The sequence below is a fragment of the Mesoplodon densirostris genome, chromosome 2, assembly GCF_025265405.1.
Source record: "Mesoplodon densirostris isolate mMesDen1 chromosome 2, mMesDen1 primary haplotype, whole genome shotgun sequence".
NCBI classification, from domain to species: domain Eukaryota; kingdom Metazoa; phylum Chordata; class Mammalia; order Artiodactyla; family Ziphiidae; genus Mesoplodon; species Mesoplodon densirostris.
This window is the reverse complement of record NC_082662.1, coordinates 56099237-56118081: the sequence shown is the minus strand read 5'-3', so window position 1 is coordinate 56118081 and position 18845 is coordinate 56099237. Positions and strand designations below refer to the sequence as shown.

General features: G+C 41.5%; 1 protein-coding gene across 1 annotated transcript in view; it reads right to left on the bottom strand.

The window, feature by feature from the left end:
• The window catches only part of PGM1 (phosphoglucomutase 1), a 57200-nt gene that overhangs the window by 24170 nt on the left and 14185 nt on the right, over window positions 1-18845 (bottom strand). Inside the window, exons 2-4 of the mRNA XM_060089902.1 lie at window positions 3332-3494; window positions 2841-2987; window positions 1031-1156 (exon numbers count right to left, since the gene is read on the bottom strand). Coding sequence (XP_059945885.1) covers window positions 1031-1156; window positions 2841-2987; window positions 3332-3494 — 436 coding nt within the window. The remainder of the gene's footprint in view (window positions 1-1030; window positions 1157-2840; window positions 2988-3331; window positions 3495-18845) is intronic.

The following is an 18845-nucleotide window of genomic DNA, read 5'->3' as shown; positions in this document are numbered from 1 at the left end:
CTAACCCTCATTTTGCTGGCCCGGCAATGGTTGGTTTCTTACCTACCTCATCTCTCCAAGCATCGCAAAGCTCTTTGAAGAGAGTCTCCACTGAACCCCTGCCTACCCCCAAGCATACATGTAGTAGCTACTCAATACCTGTCTGTTGAATGCTTTGAAAAGTCAGAATAGCCTTTGTCTGAATCAAGAAGGACACCCATTCTATGGGACTCCAGAGGCAAGTTAGGACCCAATGGGAGAAGTTCCCGAGACAGAAGATTTCAGTCTACCAGGAGAAGTTTTCTAACTGTGGTTTTGCAGTGTAACAGAAGGCCCTGACAGCACCATGGAAAGGGTTCAAGCACAGGCAGAGAGTCTTCCACAACCAGGCAGGCAGATGGATTCCAACACCAGGGAAAATCCCTGTGACTCAAAGAGTCTAAAATAGTAAATTATTACAAAACAAATAAACTCAAGTGCTCAGGAATTCCCTACATGCAAGAGAACCTCATGGTTCTGGTTCGGTGACAGCTGCTCTCTCTACTGACCTGGCCACTCAACCCACAGAGGAAGAAGAGGGAGAGACATACATCCTGTTGTTCCTGAATTTAATCCTCAGCCTGCTCTGGTCATCTTCTAAGTAAAGGCGTATGTGGGAGCAGGCAAGTGGGGTGTGGGGCTCAGGAGGACGTTTATCGCATCTAACCAACCACAGGCTCCCTCGGAAATAGATGGGGGCATTTAGGAAGAATGTAAGGCATCTTCTGAGGGGGAGGGAGAGTACACAAAAATAGTTGCCTGTTACTCAAAACCTGATGCTTAATGTGGAAACGCTGACCTTCACACTACCTCACCACGGGGAATTTTTCCTGCATACAATTAGATTTTTATCTGCGTGAATATTACTCTGAAATTTTTGCAACGTAACTGTTTAAAAACCGTCAAACAGAGAGAGTCTTAAGAAAAGGTTTATTAAAGCATCATAATACACAAAGTCGAGAGCTGCTTCATGTCTTTGAGGGAAGGGAACAGAAAACAAATGGCTCCATACCTCCATGCATGGCGTCTATACGGATCTTTAATCGGTTTGGACCAGAAAGCAGTTCTTTCAGTGCATTGAAATCAAAGATGCTTCTCAGCATCGTAGCATAAGCTTCCACCGAATCCACAATTTCCACTGTGAGAACAAGCAACATTAAAGATGGAGGAACTAAACACATTTAGAAATATTCTCCTCTGAAATGATCATATTGCTGTAAACGTGCAATTGCTATTTTAAAAAGACATTTATGGAGCAGCTCCAATGTGCCAGGGCCGTTACATGATCTCTTATTCAATATTAACAAATTTCCTGAGAGGTAAATGTTATCAGTTCTATTTTATAGACGAGCAAGTTCAAGTTCTGAAAGATTAAGTAACTTGCCCACACAGCTGGGATGGGGCACAGAGGGAATTTTGACAGAGTTTTGCCTGATGCTAACCTCTGTTCTGCTGCCGCGTTGGTTCCCTATCAGTCTCCATGAGAAGTGTATTTTGGTGTCAAAAAATAACAGAAAATGTAACACCTACTTTATTTTACTTTTTCCAGACCCCTTGCCGTCAAGACATATTAGTAAAAAGCAGAGAAAATAATTTTTAATGAATCACTTTTCACATGCACTGCTAAAGGAATAAAACAAATGTAAGAACTAAGTATTGTTCTTGTTGTTGAATTTTCACAGGTCTGAACATTTTCAAAACATGAAATGTTTAAGAAGTTCTCTACTGGTGTTTTCTAAACCCTAAGAATGTCTTCAGAATGTACCAAAGCACCCTTTCCTCTTTGTTGGGATGCAACTGTCAGCTCCTTATGGGTGGGTTCAAACAAAAAATGCCTCCCATAAACTTGCAGCCCAGAGGAAAGAATACATGTTAGAGCAAAGCTGAAACGCAAGTCATGTTGCTAACCCATCTCATCCTCATTTATTAATATGAATAATTTTTTTTTTTTTTTTTTTTTTTTTTTTTTTTTTTTTGCTGTACGCGGGCCTCTCACTGCTGTGGCCTCTCCCGTTGCGGAGCACAGGCTCCGGACACACAGGCTCCGCGGCCATGGCTCGCGGGCCCAGCCGCTCCGCGGCATGTGGGATCCTCCGGGATCGGGGCACGAACCCGTGTCCCCTGCATCGGCAGGCGGACTCTCAACCACTGCGCCACCAGGGAAGCCCTAATATGAATAATTTTATAAACATTTATTCCATCAATTATTGTCAAAACTTGGCATTCAACAACAAAATGTTTACCACAGCTGCTACACAGGGAGTTTCAATTTAGCCCCCAAAATGGTCTAAGTTGATTTTACTGAAAAGGAAATCAAAGCCCAGGCTTTGGAATCATTCACACCTGTGTCTGAATCCTGGCTTACCACTCACTGACTATGTGACCTGGAGCCCGTTACTTAAGCTCTCTCAGCCTTTGTTTCCTCATCTGGAAAAAGTGAACACTGACAGTGCTGCCCTCACAGGGCTACTGTAAGAATAAAATGAGATAATGCATGTGAAGAGCTTGGCACATAATAAAAGCTCAATAAAAGATAGCTATAAACATGATCTTACAGGTCTTCTCCTCAAGGCCGTTCGTTTTATAGGTATGGAAACTGAAGCCGAGAGATTTGGAAACAACTCACCCAAGGTCACACAGCTGATCCCCAGCAGGGCCCAGAGAGCCCAGGTCTCTAGACTTCCAGACCTGCTAATTAATGCATGCAAAGCTTGGTGACCACAATCTTTCCAAAGATAAAGACCCATGTTACTAAAACCTTGAAAGGCAAATCCCTCAAGTTGGAACTAGGAGTGGGCAAGAGAGGAGAAGAGTAAACATGCCTGTGAAGGGTTTGAACTTGTTTTCCAGGTCAAACTGCTGCTTTCCCAGAACCCCAAGGTCTACATGCAGGTCAGGACAAATTGCATAGTCTTGGATTGTCTTGCTGATTTGGAAAATTTTATCAGTTATTGCTTCCGGGGCAGGACCTGGAAATCAAACAGCAAACAGTGGGTCATTTTGTACAGTTGACATGGAAATACAAAGGACACAAAGCTCATCAACTCCTCTTTACTAGCACATCTGCCATGCCACCATTCAAGCAGCAAAGTATCGGAATTTTCTAAAAGGAAATATTATGTTACTGATCATTCAAGCACAGCTCCTCATACTCAGGTACAGCAAAATGAGAAGCATCTCATTTTCACCAAAAGGAAACAAAAAGCTCCCTTGCTAAGGATCAGAACCGGAACCCTGACCTCCCAAGGCCTTGGTTATCAGTTTGTCCTACAGAACATAAAATTGGCTATACTCAAAATGACAGCAAACTCACCTCCATTGGAAATGTTGAATTTGATTCCAAAATCTCCATTGGGTCCTCCTGGGTTGTGGCTGGCTGTCAGAATGATCCCACCAATGGCTTTGATCTTTCTAATGATGCAGGATACAGCAGGGGTGGAGAGGATTCCATTCTGTCCAATAACCAAGCGACCAATCTAGGAGAAGAAATCCAGAACACACACTTTAACGTTAATAAATCCAGAGCTACTGCACAGAAATGCCAGAACAGCCAGATGGACAAAGAAATATTCTACTGGACAAGAAAAGATGTCCTTTAATGAACATCTAACAGCTTGGGTTAATAGTATTATTATATCGAAGTAGAGTATTTTATTGCTGTTTTTGAGTAATATTATTATTGAAGTAGAATCAGCATTGCTGAACAAAGCCATTCCTTCAGATAGCTTTTTGGGACTTTGTAGTGTATGATCCAGGGATGCTGTAAGGCTTTGGCAAGAAAACAAAATACAGCCTTTCCAGACTAGGTTCATAATTTGGATACATTAAAAATTTGTGAGAAAACCCACATTTTTATCCACTATAATCATACTTTCAATCCACATTGGGAAAGAGAATATAAATTTAACTAGTTAAAGGAATTCTAACCCAAACAGAAGGCTTCTGTAAACTAAAATATCTGGCAAAGTAAAAAGGGCAAATTTTACATGAAGAAATGTTACAAAATGTATCTCATAAATTTATGTTTCCATTCAAGCTTGGATTTGGGGGTTCCTCAAAGCAGGACACACCTACCCATGCTAGGGTATACCTGAGCTACCTCCTGGGCCTAAGGCAGGGAATGCTGGGAGTGTTACTGGGTAAACCAGCCAGAACACCTACATGAAAGAGCTACAGGTGGTTCTTCTGTTGCGTTCTTAACTCACCTTCCCATATCTCTCACAGATGGTATCAGGACAGCTCCTTTGCTAAAATGAGAGTAATTTATATCTGTTTCAACACGACGCAAGTTGGAAAAGAAGGAAGAAGTTCTGTTCGTTCCTCTGACTAGAGAAGATGTGACTGCTACATGAAAAGATTTAAAAAACAAGGAGTTTGTGCCCTTCCTCCATTCTCCCCGCTGAAAGAAGGAAGGGACGAGGATGTTTTTAAGTTTTCCAGTTGTTATTTCTTCTTGCCCCACCCAACATAAACATGGTTGAAGAAATGACTTGATGGTGGAAGATGCGTTTCTAATGTTGAAAATGCCAATGAGATACCTGGATTCCCTGAGGAAGTTTTTCTGGGACTGTTAGCTTTGCCACCTTCCCGCAGGTCACTAACAGCTTGACTGCCTTATAATTAACTCTCTCCACTACCAACCACCTCTCAGGAGGCAGCCACTTCATTGCAGGCACATCTTGGATCTCATGTGTCTCTCTCTGAACAATTTCTGTTATCCTAATATATTTCTTATGTTCTGCCTCCCTGAGGAAGTGGTAGCTCCCTGACTCAATACAGTGGTAATGGTAACATCTCACCCTTCCAGCAGCTTCCGGGTGTGGTTCTGATGAAAATAAAAGCCTATGGCTGAGCAGTTCCATAATTTCGTTGAGAGGAGCTTACAGATGGCAATTTAATTAGCCAGAGTGGCTGGTGGAGTTATCTGAAAACAGTGTTTGCCCATCAAGCACGCTGACTTTTACTTGGATTCTGTATGTTCTTAATGTGGAAGGGGAAACTGATCAATGAATATTAAGCTATGCCACCCAAGTCACCCCTTAATTCTACCACTCCTTATGGAGAAATCTGCAGTCAGGAATGGTCCAAGACTGAGAGGACTATATCAGAAGGTAAGAGTAAGAGAGAAAGTCAAGAGAAGCAAGGGAAGTCCATGGTAGGTTCCTTCTCCTGAGCCCAGGAATAGGTACAGCTGGCCAAAATATTCCCTTCCAGAGCAGACTCTTTTCCACGAATTATTCTCAGCAATATTAATCCTCAACGTGATACTGGGGAGATATTACTCTATTATCTTCCTCCCCTTAAGGATGTCTGGAGCATTGTAACAGCTCCTGACTCAACTTTCCCTGCCTCTCTCCCACCTGTACCTCCCTTGCCCTACCCTGGCTGAATCTATCTGACCTACTCAGGCCCACCTAGTTCATCTTTCTAAACCATAGTTCTAACTGTGTCCCTCCCCTACTCAAAAACCTTCCCTGTACCATATGATCCAGAAATTCCACTTCTAGGTATAGACACAAAAAGAAAGCAGGGAGCTTCCCTGGTGGCGCAGCGGTTGAGAGTCCGCCTGCCGATGCAGGGGACACGAGTTCGTGCCCTGGTCTGGGAAGATCCCACATGCCGTGGAGCGGCTGGGCCCGTGAGCCATGGCCGCTGAGCCTGCGCGTCCGGAGTCTGTGCTCCGCGACGGGAGAGGCCACAGCAGTGAGAGGCCCGCGTACCGAAAAAACAACAACAACAACAACAACAACAACAAAAAAAAGAAAGCAGGGACTCAAACAGATATTTGCACACCCATGTTCACAGCAGCATTATACACAATAGCCAAAAGTGGAAACAACCCAAATGTCCATTAAAAGATGAATGGATAAACAAAATGTGGTATACACATACAATGGAATATTATTCAGCCTCAGAAAGGAAGGAAATTCTGATACATGCTACAATATGGATGTACCTTGAAAACATTATACTAAGTAAAATAAGCCAGACACAAAAGGACAAGTATTGTATGGTTCCACTTATATGAAGGACACAGAACAGGCAAATTCACAGAAAGTAAAACCAAAGTTGCCAGGGGCTGGGGGTGGGGGGAAGAGAATGGGGACTTCTTGTTTAGTGGGTACAGAGTTTTGGATGAGATGATGAAAAGGTTCTGGAACTAGATAGTGGTGATGGTTGCAGAACATTGTGAATGTAATGAATACCACTGAATTGTACACTTAAAAATGGTTAAAACAGGGCTTCCCTGGTGGCACAGTGGTTGAGAATCTGCCTGCCAATGCAGGGGAAACGGGTTCGAGCCCTGGTCTGGGAAGATCCCACATGCCGCGGAGCAACTAGGCCCGTGAGCCACAACTACTGAGCCTGAACGTCTGGAGCCTGTGCTCCGCAACAAGAGAGGCCGTGATAGTGAGAGGCCCGCGCACCGCGATGAAGAGTGGCCCCTGCTCGCCGCAACTAGAGAAAGCCCTCGCACAGAAACGAAGACCCAACACAGCCAAAAAAATAAATAAATAAACAAATGCGGGGTTTAAAAAAAAAAAAGAATTTAAAATTAAAAAAAAAATGGTTAAAACAGCAAATTTTGGGGCTTCCCTGGTGGCGCAGTGGTTGAGAGTCCGCCTGCCGATGCAGGGGACACGGGTTCGTGCCCCAGTCCAGGAAGATCCCACATGCTGTGGAGCGGCTGGGCCCGTGAGCCATGGCCGCTGAGCCTGCGCATCCGGAGCCTGTGCTCCACAACGGGAGAGGCCACAACAGTGAGAGGCCTGCGTAACGCAAAAAAAAAAAAAAAAAAAAAAAAAACCAGCAAATTTTGTTAGGTATACTCTACCACAAAAAAGAAAATTAAAAAAAAAAAAAAACCTTCCCTGGGTCCCAAGTGCCTACCAACTTAGAGATACCCCTTGATCCTGCACTGGGAGTCCTTCACCAAGCAGCCTTTCCTGCCCTTCCTCCTGGCCCTCCACTCCCTTCTGTAAGACTCACATCCTGCTGCCAAGCTGGATACCTCACTCTCCCCGCAACCCCACATTTGATAGTTAACCATGACAGGGAGCAAACTTTAAAGTATTCCTTTTAATTGAAAATAGGGCCTGGTGTTTTCTTATGTTTCACACAAAAACAAACAAAAAAACAAGTTCCATTTTCTTTGCTCTGCCAGTCATACACACAGGTTCTATTCTCATTTCTAAAATTATCTCTAGGTTTAAAGCTCGGGGGACTGAATGAGATACCCGTACTATAAACGGGGCTCCACCAATGTTTTATTTTGCACATTAAAATTGCCTGTAAATGCAGACAGCTCTGTGCAAATAAAAACAAAGGCAGAGTGTATTCCATTATCCATAAATGTACCAGATAAAACTGTACTAAAGGGGAGAAATGAAATGATCTCCATGTAGCTCACTAGGCTGAGAAGCTCTCCTAGAATCGGCTCATGGGTGGAGTGGGTATTGACAAAGCTGAGGAAGGAACACTGACTTCTACCAAAATCTGTGGCAATAAATTTTCTTTCCTTTAGATTGCCTCCCTAAAGTTCTGCCCACAAAGGGATGTTAAAATCGTCAGAATTTAGGATATGTTAGAAAAAGAATTCAAACTATATAGGATTTGATAGGTTTTATCAGATGAAAGTGCTTTATGAGTCCACTAAACGTTTTATGTAAGTCAGCTGGGTAGTGTGACTGTTTTAAATGCAACACTATTTTTAATGAGGAATGTCCTTGAAAAGACTTGAAAATATTGCTGGGGCTGTCACAGCTCTAACAAATAGGCAGTTACCATATTTAGTCAATTATTATCACTTAATTGTATAATTTAGCAAACCTTCAGATGGTAAATCTGAGAAAGTCTATAGCGTCTGCCTCAATTACACATTCCTACCACGTCTTCCACATCCTTCCGCTTTGCACAAAAATGAAATGAAGCCAAATATATCACAGCAAAGGGGACAGTGTACCAGATCCACTCAACAATCTAGATATATTCGGAGAAGTAATGTTCCATTCGTTCTCCCCCAAAAGATTAAAAGCATCTTAATACCGTTCGTTCCCTTTGCAGCTCTCCTCAAAGGTGAAATTGATAGCATGTCACATTTTATCTTAAAAATGTGTATGTGTCATAATTTCATATTTGAGTACTTTATCAGCAAATTTTACATGAGAGGCATTCACATTCTGAAACTGGGTATAAAGGAAACCTCACATAAACAATAGGATCTACAAACTCTTCTAAATTTGATAACGTATGCTTTTTTTAAATTTGGCTTTTGCAATCACACCTTCTTAGTGTTGTTAAAACAGACTGAAAATGAATGCCCAACACATTTGGCTACAATGCTAAATTTTTATGTTCTCAGAATCAGAATTGCTTCCAGAAAGGAAATAAAACAGATTTTTAAAATTTATAAGTACTGAAGGACTGTGTGCTCCAAATTATTGCTAAGTGTAATCTAAAATCTAAAAATATATTTTTGGTCCCAGAGAGGAATTTGCAGAGCAAAAACAGCAATGTCCTGATGCCTGCCTTCCTGGATATCAGTAAGGCTGTGCAAATTGTTAGATTATCAAGATCAATGCTTCCTGGTGCAAGATTCCTTCTGATTTGGTTAATTCAGTCAACACAGTTTTTCATGATGCCGAGCTTTAGCAGAGCCTCCATACATTATAATCTTACAGGAGTTATTATCTCTACCCTGCTGCACAAATTCACCACACACAGGGCTTCTTTGTGTTCAAGGTCATTATAAGTGAGTTCCCCTGTTACAGGTCCTCTTGGAAAGCTCACACCTAACATTTTCCAATTCCCTCCTAGCATTTCTGCACAACTACCAGGATCTACAAATAACAGCGTGCCCTGGCTTTTGTTTTCCTGTTTGACAAGTGACTGAACTTCAACAAGGAAGCCATTGAAAGAAAACAAAATCTTCTTCTCTCCGCTGCTCATTAGAGCCTCATACACAGGACAGAGTGTCCCTCAAAACTAGTTAGAATGTAGATAAGACAGCTTAAGGCTGGGGTATGCTTTGAATGTCTAAAAGCAACAGGTACTTTTTCAAGCAACAGGCACAGAGCACAACATAAGAAATTAAGCTTACATTCCCATATCCCAATGTTACTAATGTAATTTCAGGGATAATATCACAATATACAATCTCTGAAGTCACAAGGAAACTTAATTGGATGTTAGTAGCATTGAGGTGTTTACAATATACAAATCTTTGTACTTGTGTATATTTCTGCAAAATTAAGAGGTTATGTGGAGAGCCAGAAGCATAGCAATACTTATCGTATACCAACCCCATTGGCAGCTGCCATCTGCACTATTGTCTCTATTGCTGATTTATTAAAATACCGCCCATCTCCACCAACCACAAGTGAGGATCCCTGGCGATCTTTTAGGTCTATGGAAAAGAATACACTCTGGATGAAATTCTCCAGATAGCATGGCTTTGCCTCAAAATAATAGGTTTTCTTCCGTAATCCACTAGTTCCTGGTTTCTGGTCGTAGTAGGGAGCTGTAGCAAAAGTCAACAGAGGGAGGGGACCTTCTTCCATTTTTCTGTATTTCCCAGAAATCCATTCATCAGAATCACTCATCTTTCACCTCCAGCAGTTGGCTCAGCGAGGGTTCCCAGAAAGCAGTCAAGGGTCCCCCAAATAGTCTGTCCAAACTGAAGCTGCAACAGTGTTGGCCGAGTAAGTAAAATAGAGGTCTTGCCTGGAAGATCACTCTCAATGAGGAAGCAGAGTTAATTCCTGTTGTCGTCACCCCTTGTGAAAAAGTTAAGGACCAAACACCCACCCACATCCACAGATCTTCAAAGTTGTTTTGCTGAGGACAGTCTGCCCACATAACCAAGCCAAATACCCTTCAATTATTTTTGCCTCGTTTCCCTGTTAGGGTGGAGATGGGTCCAGAGGGTGTTGCATGCAGCAGACTTCAGTTACAAACACCAGGTGGCCTCCAGACTCCACTCTCAGAGCCAGACAAAGACGGAGCAAGTGCAGTCCTAAGATGCAGGATCACTAACAAGACACCCTGGTGTGGCTCCCACTGCTACTGACACCCCTTAAAACAGAGCCTCTCTGGGCAGTCATCACTGAGAAGGCCATCTGCAGCTAAAGTTGTTCCAGGCCATCTCACAAGTTAAAGGTCAATCTTAAAATGGAAGTGAAGGATCTCAGTTACCTCTGGTTTCCTTTTATCACTGTCATTTTGATACTTAAGTATTTGATACTCAAGTGATTTTTTTTTTACTTCCCACATGCAATCCCAGTTAGAAGGAAGAAAAGAATCTAACAGAACAGATTTATTCACTGGCCACCAAAGATTTAACAAAAAAGTATTCAGTTCTAGAAGAACAGAGATTCACAAATATGCCCTGAATGACCAACAGCTTGGTCATTCCCTTGATCTTATAGAAAGGTAGGGATGGAGATGCACCAAATCCTTGAAAACATAAGCAGAATAGTGTGTGTGTGGTAGGGGGATAGGGAAGTAAGTTTTTCTGAATGCATGAGGCTTGACCAAGTTATTATTTGGAAAAATAATATGAACATAAGATTAAAATTTGTATATTCATATTCTCAGTTTTAAGTAGACTTGACTTTTAAGAAAACATTTTTAGTGAAGCAGTTTAAGTCCTTTGCATTTGAAGAACCTAAGATGTTTAAAAACGTTCTACCTCATCCCATTTGATCCCTGAGATTTTATTAATAATCTATTTCAGTACATACATGTTGTGTTCTTTATCTGGCTCAGCAAATGTTGTCAATTACGAAGCTCCATTGTCAAGGTTTTGGTGAACTTGTTAACAAGGCTTAAAAAGTAAATCAGGACTAGTTACGCCACGTTTGGGGAGTTTGATGTGCACATAAAAGTCAGGTTTTCAAGGGAAAAGTAGTAATCTCTTCAGAAACAATATCTGAGTATTTTTCTACTAATTTGTCAAGCCAGGTCCAAAAGCAGACAGGCCCTGAGATCAGCAGACTGCCCTCTGTGAGGCAAGAATGTCTCTGTGCTCCAGGGGCTACGCATACTGGACCAGGAGAGCTAACGGGCTCATGAACAGAAAGCAGGCCACTACCAAGGAAGCCTAGTCTCCTTCAAATGGCAAACGGGGCTGGCCCACCTGAAAAGAGGACCTCGAGACATAACATTATAACAATTCACAGGACATATCTATTAAGCTGAAAACCAGTCAGCCAAAAGACAATTGCTTTTTATAGCTTATTTTTCCCTCTTATTTCAATTTTAAAACTAAAACTCTTATGAAGTAAGCTTCCTTTATGAACAGTAGTTTACACACCCAATGTTTTTCAACTTACTACAAATGCATTTTTTTAATTCACATTTTTTAAGTTCCGTGGCCAGTTTTCTCTGGTTTTAGATAGGCTCGCAAATTATGCCAGTCTATGTGTCTTGACATATTTAATAATAGATCCGCATTCATGAAATATCAACTCAACAGTCTTTTCACTGGGAATAACAGAGCAACCAACCATGTAATTGGTAGTGTCCTTAACAGGGTCTTGAAAGCCCAGCATAGATTCAGGGACACTTCGTTGCAAAGGGGCTCCAATATCCCCACTAAAGTGTCTCTGCCCACACATTCCAGCATGTTCTCTGTTGGTGATCGACCGCTCTCTCTCGAAGCTCTTTCTGAAGCCAGAACTAAAAGGGTAATGTTTTGTTGGGGGCTTTTCCCACACATTCACTTATTTTATTTACAGTTTATGGTCAATGCAAATCAATTCCGTAAAAATGAGAAATGATGAAGAATCAAGGCATAACTATGAAAATTCAAAATCGATAGATGTTCAACACAAAAAAACCCACAAGCATCAAAATGGGTTTGTTTGCAGCATAAGATCCAACAGGTGTTATTTCAAAGGATGGCAAATGCTTGCTTTTTTTTTTTTTTAAAGACAGTGGCCACATCATATACTAGAACACCTCAGCTTAGCAATGTGTTTTCATATGAACTAAAATTTGTTTCTAAAAATATTTTTCACATTGAAACTGTTGTAAGAGCTACACTTCTCCAGGATTAAGCCTGTTCCTAGGCCTAGTACCAGTTTCTAACCACCTAAAAACTGACTGATACAGAAAGTATTCCAAACGTAAGTATTCTGATTCTTAAAGGTTAAAAACATATATTCTAAAGTAGTTTAGAAGAATCACTGCAAACAATAATGCTGGTACTCTTCCACTCCTAACTCCCCAAATAGCTGATGTGCCACTTTGGGGTTCATTATCTGATGGCCTCTCACTTTCAAGGTTTTTAAATACACCTCCCAGTGGAACATCTTCATATTTAAAACATTATTGAACACAAATGGAAATAGACAGCAGTGTTTGAGCACTGAGAAGTCCTACCTGTGAAACCTGGGGAATCAGGTCACTAGGTGAACCCAGCGCCCCCTTCCTGGATGGGAATGTCTGTGTGGGCACATACACTTTTTAACTTCACTGTATGTGAGCCAGCTTTACGGCGAGGTATGGACTGGAAAAGACCCCATCTCTCATGGCCCTTGCACATGCCAATGAATATCCAGCAATTTAAGTGCACATCAAATCTAAGGCTCCGAAGGAGAGAGTTCTGTACCCCAAAATGAAGAGCAATGTTTTCACCAACTACATGTGTCAGCATGATGTTTGTCAACATACAAAAAAACTAAACCAAAAAGATATAATCCTTGCCCTAGAAAAGCTTCTGTTCTAAAGATGGGCCTGAGTCATAATTTTATGGACACTATAGAATTCAACCCCACATAAAAATATTACCAGAAGCAGCAATGTTAGATGGACTGTGAAGTGTGGTCAAAAAGAAGAAGCATTAAAAACATTAAGCTTCCGAAGACGCTCAGACTAAGTGGGCTGGCTATTAAGAAACTCATTTGTCTGAGCTCTCCAGCAAAGGTTGAACTTCATCTTCGGAAACATTACTGTCGAGCATAGCGAACCCAATTTGGCCTAATGAATTCGCCTGCCTTGCCAGTACTCCTTCACAATGACACAAATTACATTTAAACCATGCAGGGGATTTAAGGATTATTCCCTTCAGACAAGGAACTTTCATACTGGTCTTGGGTCCAATCAATTTCACAATGGCAGAGTTATGAACCCCTTCGCTCCCAGCCTCGCAAAGGCCCCAGCTCCCACTCTGATCAGCAATGATGCCTTCCTAGCAGAACACAGCAGAAACTGAAGACTTGCCAATCCTTTATTCATTCTATCTTTCTTTCTTTTTTGCCATTCACAAATATTTACTGGGTTACTAACTGCTGTGCCCCAGGGCCAGTGGGAGGGCTGGACCCAGGGCCTGAAAAGGTTCACCTCTTCACACCAAGAATTACTCTTTAGAAAATGCCACAGGTGTGGGCATAGTGGATAGAACTGGTAACCCTTTCTCTCAGCACAAGCACTAGAAAGAAAGCGACTAACTGGGCTAAAAGCAGCAGGGGTCATTAGAGCCCCAGCCCAAAGCCCTGCACTTGCGACAGCTGCAGGGGCCTGCCTGAGTGCTTGGGGTGTTTGACCCCAGTGACAGGAAACAAAAGCTGAGAAAAGTCATTCATTTCTCCAACCAACAGTAAGTAGGCATGTAGTGAATGCCAGCCCCAGGAGAGGCACTGCAGGATAATGCAAAAACCACAGGTTCAGGAGCCAGACACAACCAGGTCTCATATCTTGCACTCTAAAATGTATGAGGAGGTATAATCTTGAGCAAGTCAACGGACTTGAGCCTGTAAGATAGGGATAGCTGTCAAGGTTGTTCTGAGAACTGAATCAGGCAACAGGTGTGAAAACACTTAGTACCTGTGTCTGGCATACAGCAGATTATCAGTAAATGTCAGCCCCTCACCCTTCCATCCTTAATGTCCTCATCTCTAAAATGGGATAATGATACCTGCCTCACAAGGTTTGGGGGACGATGACTTCCCCGAATGTCTGTGAAACCCTTTGTGAACTAGAAAATGATGTAAAGACATAATTTTTTTTTTTCACATTCTGAGGGGTGATAGGGATAGGAAAAAAAGGCGAACGGACTTTTGTTCTTAAGAAGTTCATTTTGGAGGAGCCATCACAGCCTGGTGGCCTCGGTGCTGTCCTGGAGGTACATGGACAGAGCCATGGCTCGCAAGAGGTTGCAGTGATGGGGTGAGGCTGAAAAGTAGTTGGGGCAAGAGGATAGAGTCTCATGAATCACAATGAAGTTCATTCTGCAGGCACCAAAAGCAATGGAAATGTTTAAGCCGGAGGAATACAAACTGCTAGTTTTTGGAAAGTTGAATGGCTGCCAGTGGTGCATCAAATAGCTTGGAGGAGAGACTGGAAAAAGATGAACCAAGGCTTGCAAAAAAAGGATTCCCTCTGCAGCTGAGGTGGCTCTGAGGATCCTGGTCTCTGTGATCTTGTCAAGAGCTGCTCCTCTTACATAGGACTTCAACTTTGAGTCTTGGCCAGTTTGGGCCCTGTTAAGTTATTTTCCTCCAATATGAAGACACCACCCGAATAAGCTCTCTTTCCTCTGACCCCTTCAGTTCACTCTCTCTCTTCTCTGATAACTGCCCCCTACCCCACCCCACAAGAGTGGATACCTAGGGCCAAGTTTCTACTGCAGGACCCTGATGGCAGGCCATGATCACCAAGGGCAGACACCTGACCAAAGCTGGATCACTCATATTTTTTCTCCTAGGAATCTAGAATTAGGACTCAAAAGTGTGCCAGTCAGATTCAGTTAGTTCTTGAACTGGGAATACAGGTAAACTCAGGAGCTGTGGGGCAGGGATGTCGTGTCATGAGAATATCTATAGAATTGTAACTGGCAGCCAGGTGATACACGAGAATATGAGATGATATTATGCAGGATCCAACACTGGGTCACCCAGGCATCCCTAAGAGCTGGGGCCCTGATGTATAGGAAGAACTGGAAAAGAATTCAGAGTAGATTCAGGCAGAATATAGGTTAGATGAATCTTCTCAAGTGGGTAAGGGTTGTAGACTTGTGAGACATGAGAATTGGGGATTGTGGTCTTTGAACGCAAGCCACTTGAGACTCCCCTGGTGGCACTGGCATTCTGGACTGGGGTGCTTCCATAGCCAGATTTCTGGTCAGTGTCATCCCCAATTCCATTGGAAAGGTAACTCCTAATTGCTTGGGATAAGATAATTTTTTTAATAGATCTTTATTGGAGTGTAATTGTTTCACAATACTGTGTTAGTTTCTGTTGTACACCAAGGTGAATCAGCCATATGCATACATATGCCTCCATATCTCCTCCCTCTTGCGTCTCCCTCCCACCCTCCCTATCCCCCACCTCTAGGTGGTCACAAAGCACAGAGCTGATCTCCCTGTGCTATGCTGCTGCTTACCACTAGCTAACTATTTTACATTTGGTAGCATATATATGTCCATGCTACTCTCACTTCTCCCCAGCTTCCCCCTCCCACCCCGGGTCCTCAAGTCCATTCTCTATGTCTATATCTTTATCCCTGCCCTGCAATTAGGTTCCTCGGTACCAATTTTTTTTTTTTAGATTCCATATATGTATTAGCATATGGTATTTGTTTTTCTCTTTCTGACTTACTTCACTCTGTATGACAGACTCTAGGTCCATCCACCTCACTACAAATAACTCAATTTTGTTTCTTTTTATGGCTAAGTAATATTCCATTGTATATATGTACCACATCTTCTTTATCCATTCATCTGTTGATGGACATTTAGGTTGGTTCCATGTCCTGGCTATCATAAATAGTGCTGCAATGAACATTGTGGTACACGTCTCTTTTTGAATTATGGTTTTCTCAGGGTATATGCCCAGTAGTGGGATTGCTTGGTCATATTTTAGTTCTATTTGTAGTTTTTTGAGGAAACTCCATACTGTTTTCCATAGTGGTTGTATCTATTTACATTCCCACCAACAGTGCAGGAGGGTTCCCTTTTCACCACACCCTTTCCAGCATTTTTTGTTTCTAGATTTTTTGATAATAGCCATTCTGACTGGCAAGAGGTGATACCTTATTGTAGTTTTGATTTGCATTTCTCTAATAATTAGTGATGGTGAGCATCTTTTCATATGCCTCTTGGCCACCTATATGTCTTCCTTGGTGAAATGTCCATTTAGTTCTTCTGCCCATTTTTTAATTGGATTGTTTGTTTTTTTGATATTGAGCTCCATGAGCTGTTTGTATATTTTGGAGATTAATCCTTTGTCTGTTGTTTCATTTGCAAATATTTTCTCCCATTCTGAGGGTTGTCTTTTTCTCTTGTTTATGGTTTCCTTTGCTGTGCAAAAGCTTTTAAGTTTCATTAGGTCCCATTTGTTTATTTTTGTTTTCATTTCCCTTTCTCTAGGAGGTGGGTCAAAAAAGATATTGCTGTAGTTTATGTCAGAGTGTTTTTCCTATGTTTTCCTCTAAGAGTTTTATAGTGTCTGGTCTTATATTTAGGTCTTTAATCCATTTGGAGTTTATTTTTGTGTATGATGTTAGGTAGCATTCTAATTTCATTCTTTCAAATGTAGCTGTCCAGTTTTCCCAGCACCACTTACTGAAGAGGCTGTCCTTTCTCCACTGTATGTTCTTGCCTCCCTTGTCATAAATTAGGTGACCATATGTGCGTGCGTTTATCTCTGGGCATTCTATCCTGTACCATTGATCTATATTTCTGTTTTTGTACCAGTACCATACTGTCTTGATTACTGTAGCTTTGTGATATAGTTTGAAGTCAGGGATTGGGCACTTCTTAACATAAAAAGATTTAGAATTAAGTGTAGACATGAAGTAAATCAAACTCATAGTAGAGAGATAATAAATCATAGTATTAATATTTTTGCAATAAGCTTGGGAGAAAACCTATACTTTAAGTACTTTAAGAGACTCTGGGATATTGGTTTATCTAATAGATCGGCTCTGTGATTCCAATTTATAAGATATAGGTGAGTAACTTATTTTGACCTATGATTTCAAGTAAGAGAATTTTATAAAAGTTATAAACATTATTGGATCATTCAAGAAAACTTGGAATGTACCATACTTATATGTTTAAATCATCAGATGTAGAGAGTTTACTGCAATATTTCAGGGAATGGATTCTAAGGCCAGACTGACAAGAGTTGGAACCCAGTTCTGCCAGTCATTGGCTGTGTGACCTCAGACAAGTTACTTAACCTCTTTGGCTTCCATTGGCCCATCTGTAAAAATAGGAAGAACAACAGTCCCCCTATCTCACTTATTGTTTCAGTAATGACTGAATGAAGTAATATACAGAAAATTCTAAAACCACTGCTGGCATAGGGTACCCTACATAAGTATCTGCTATTATCGTTATTAGATTATATGAGAACAATGGGAATATTTTCAAAGTTTTGCTTGTTAGACAAAGGCTGTAAAAAGTAAATAAACATTTGATTTATAAACTTGAAATATTCATAGGAGTTTGAGTAAATGAGTATATAGCCAAGATCTCTCTCTCTCTCTCTCTCTCACACACACACACACACACACACACACACACACACACACACCCCGCACCAACTTACACTGACAATGCAGTCAGCAGAGAGAGGAAAATGAAGCAGATGTGCTGAGATAAACAGAGAGGAGGGACAGAAGCTAGCTGCCTGGGTTCCTCTTACCTCAGGCTCTTGTGAGGCCCAAGTGTCCACCCCCTTGGCTTTCAGGAGACCCTCTGGCCTTTTGATACAGTCCTCTTAGAGGCTCACTGTGTCAGACTGCGTTTCTATTACTTGCCACACCTGCACACTTCAGTGTGTTGAGCAGGGCTCTATAGTGCATGGCTCCCATTTGCCAGCTCTGAGGCAGGCTCCACCTGCTGTCCCATCCAGGCAAGAAGAGGAAAAAAAGAAACCTCCTGCCTTCACACTTTGAGCAACCTCAGCCAATAGCAAGGAGACCCTGGGCAAAGTATTTAACCTCTCGATGCCCCCATTTTCTCATCTTTGAAATGGGGACTGATAATAGCACCACCTTAGACTTACTGTGGTGATCATTTCATAGTATTGCAATCTAGAATCATTAGCTTGTACACCTGAAACTAACACAATGTTATATGTTGATTATACCTCAATTAAAAAAAATGCATCTCTTAAAGAGAGTTAAAAAAAGAAAGATATAGTACCTACTGCACAGGTTTGTTGTATAAAGGTACACTGAGTTAATAAATATAAAGAGCTTAGCACTGGCTGGTTCTAGTGCCCTGTGAGTCCTACATAAGAGTTATCTTTTATGACTACCCTGAACCATCTGAAAATATGTAGCTGCGTTTAATAGCTATCTATTAGTATATATGTTTTAATAGAGTTAGGAAGTATCCTTTAAAGAAAAGGAGAAACTACATTAAACTATAAAGGTACAAGGCCAGAAGAATTACAAGGACCAAATGGTTTGCTTAGAGTTGTACAGAATCCCAGGTTCAAAAAATACTCCTGAAGCATATTTTGAAGTTAAGAACAAACAAAACTGCTGCCTAGGAGCGTGTACATCCTTTAGCATCTGCCAGTCTGTTGGTCCTCTGCTTACACCCATATGTCCAACAGTTACTATGTAAACTGACTTTTTCCATTCAGATCATCAGGCACTGTGCACCACGGGAAGATGACAGACTCAAGTTGTCAAACTCCTGATCTAAAAGGAGAGATTAATAAGTCAATAAATCATTTTAAAAGGAGTAAAATTTGGGAGCTTGCAAGGGTGCTCTGAGTGTTCAGAGGAGAGAGAAATTTTTTGGAAGGCATTCCCCACTCCACAAATACCATTCTTAATTTGTGTGGTTAAATCTAAAAACAGTCTCT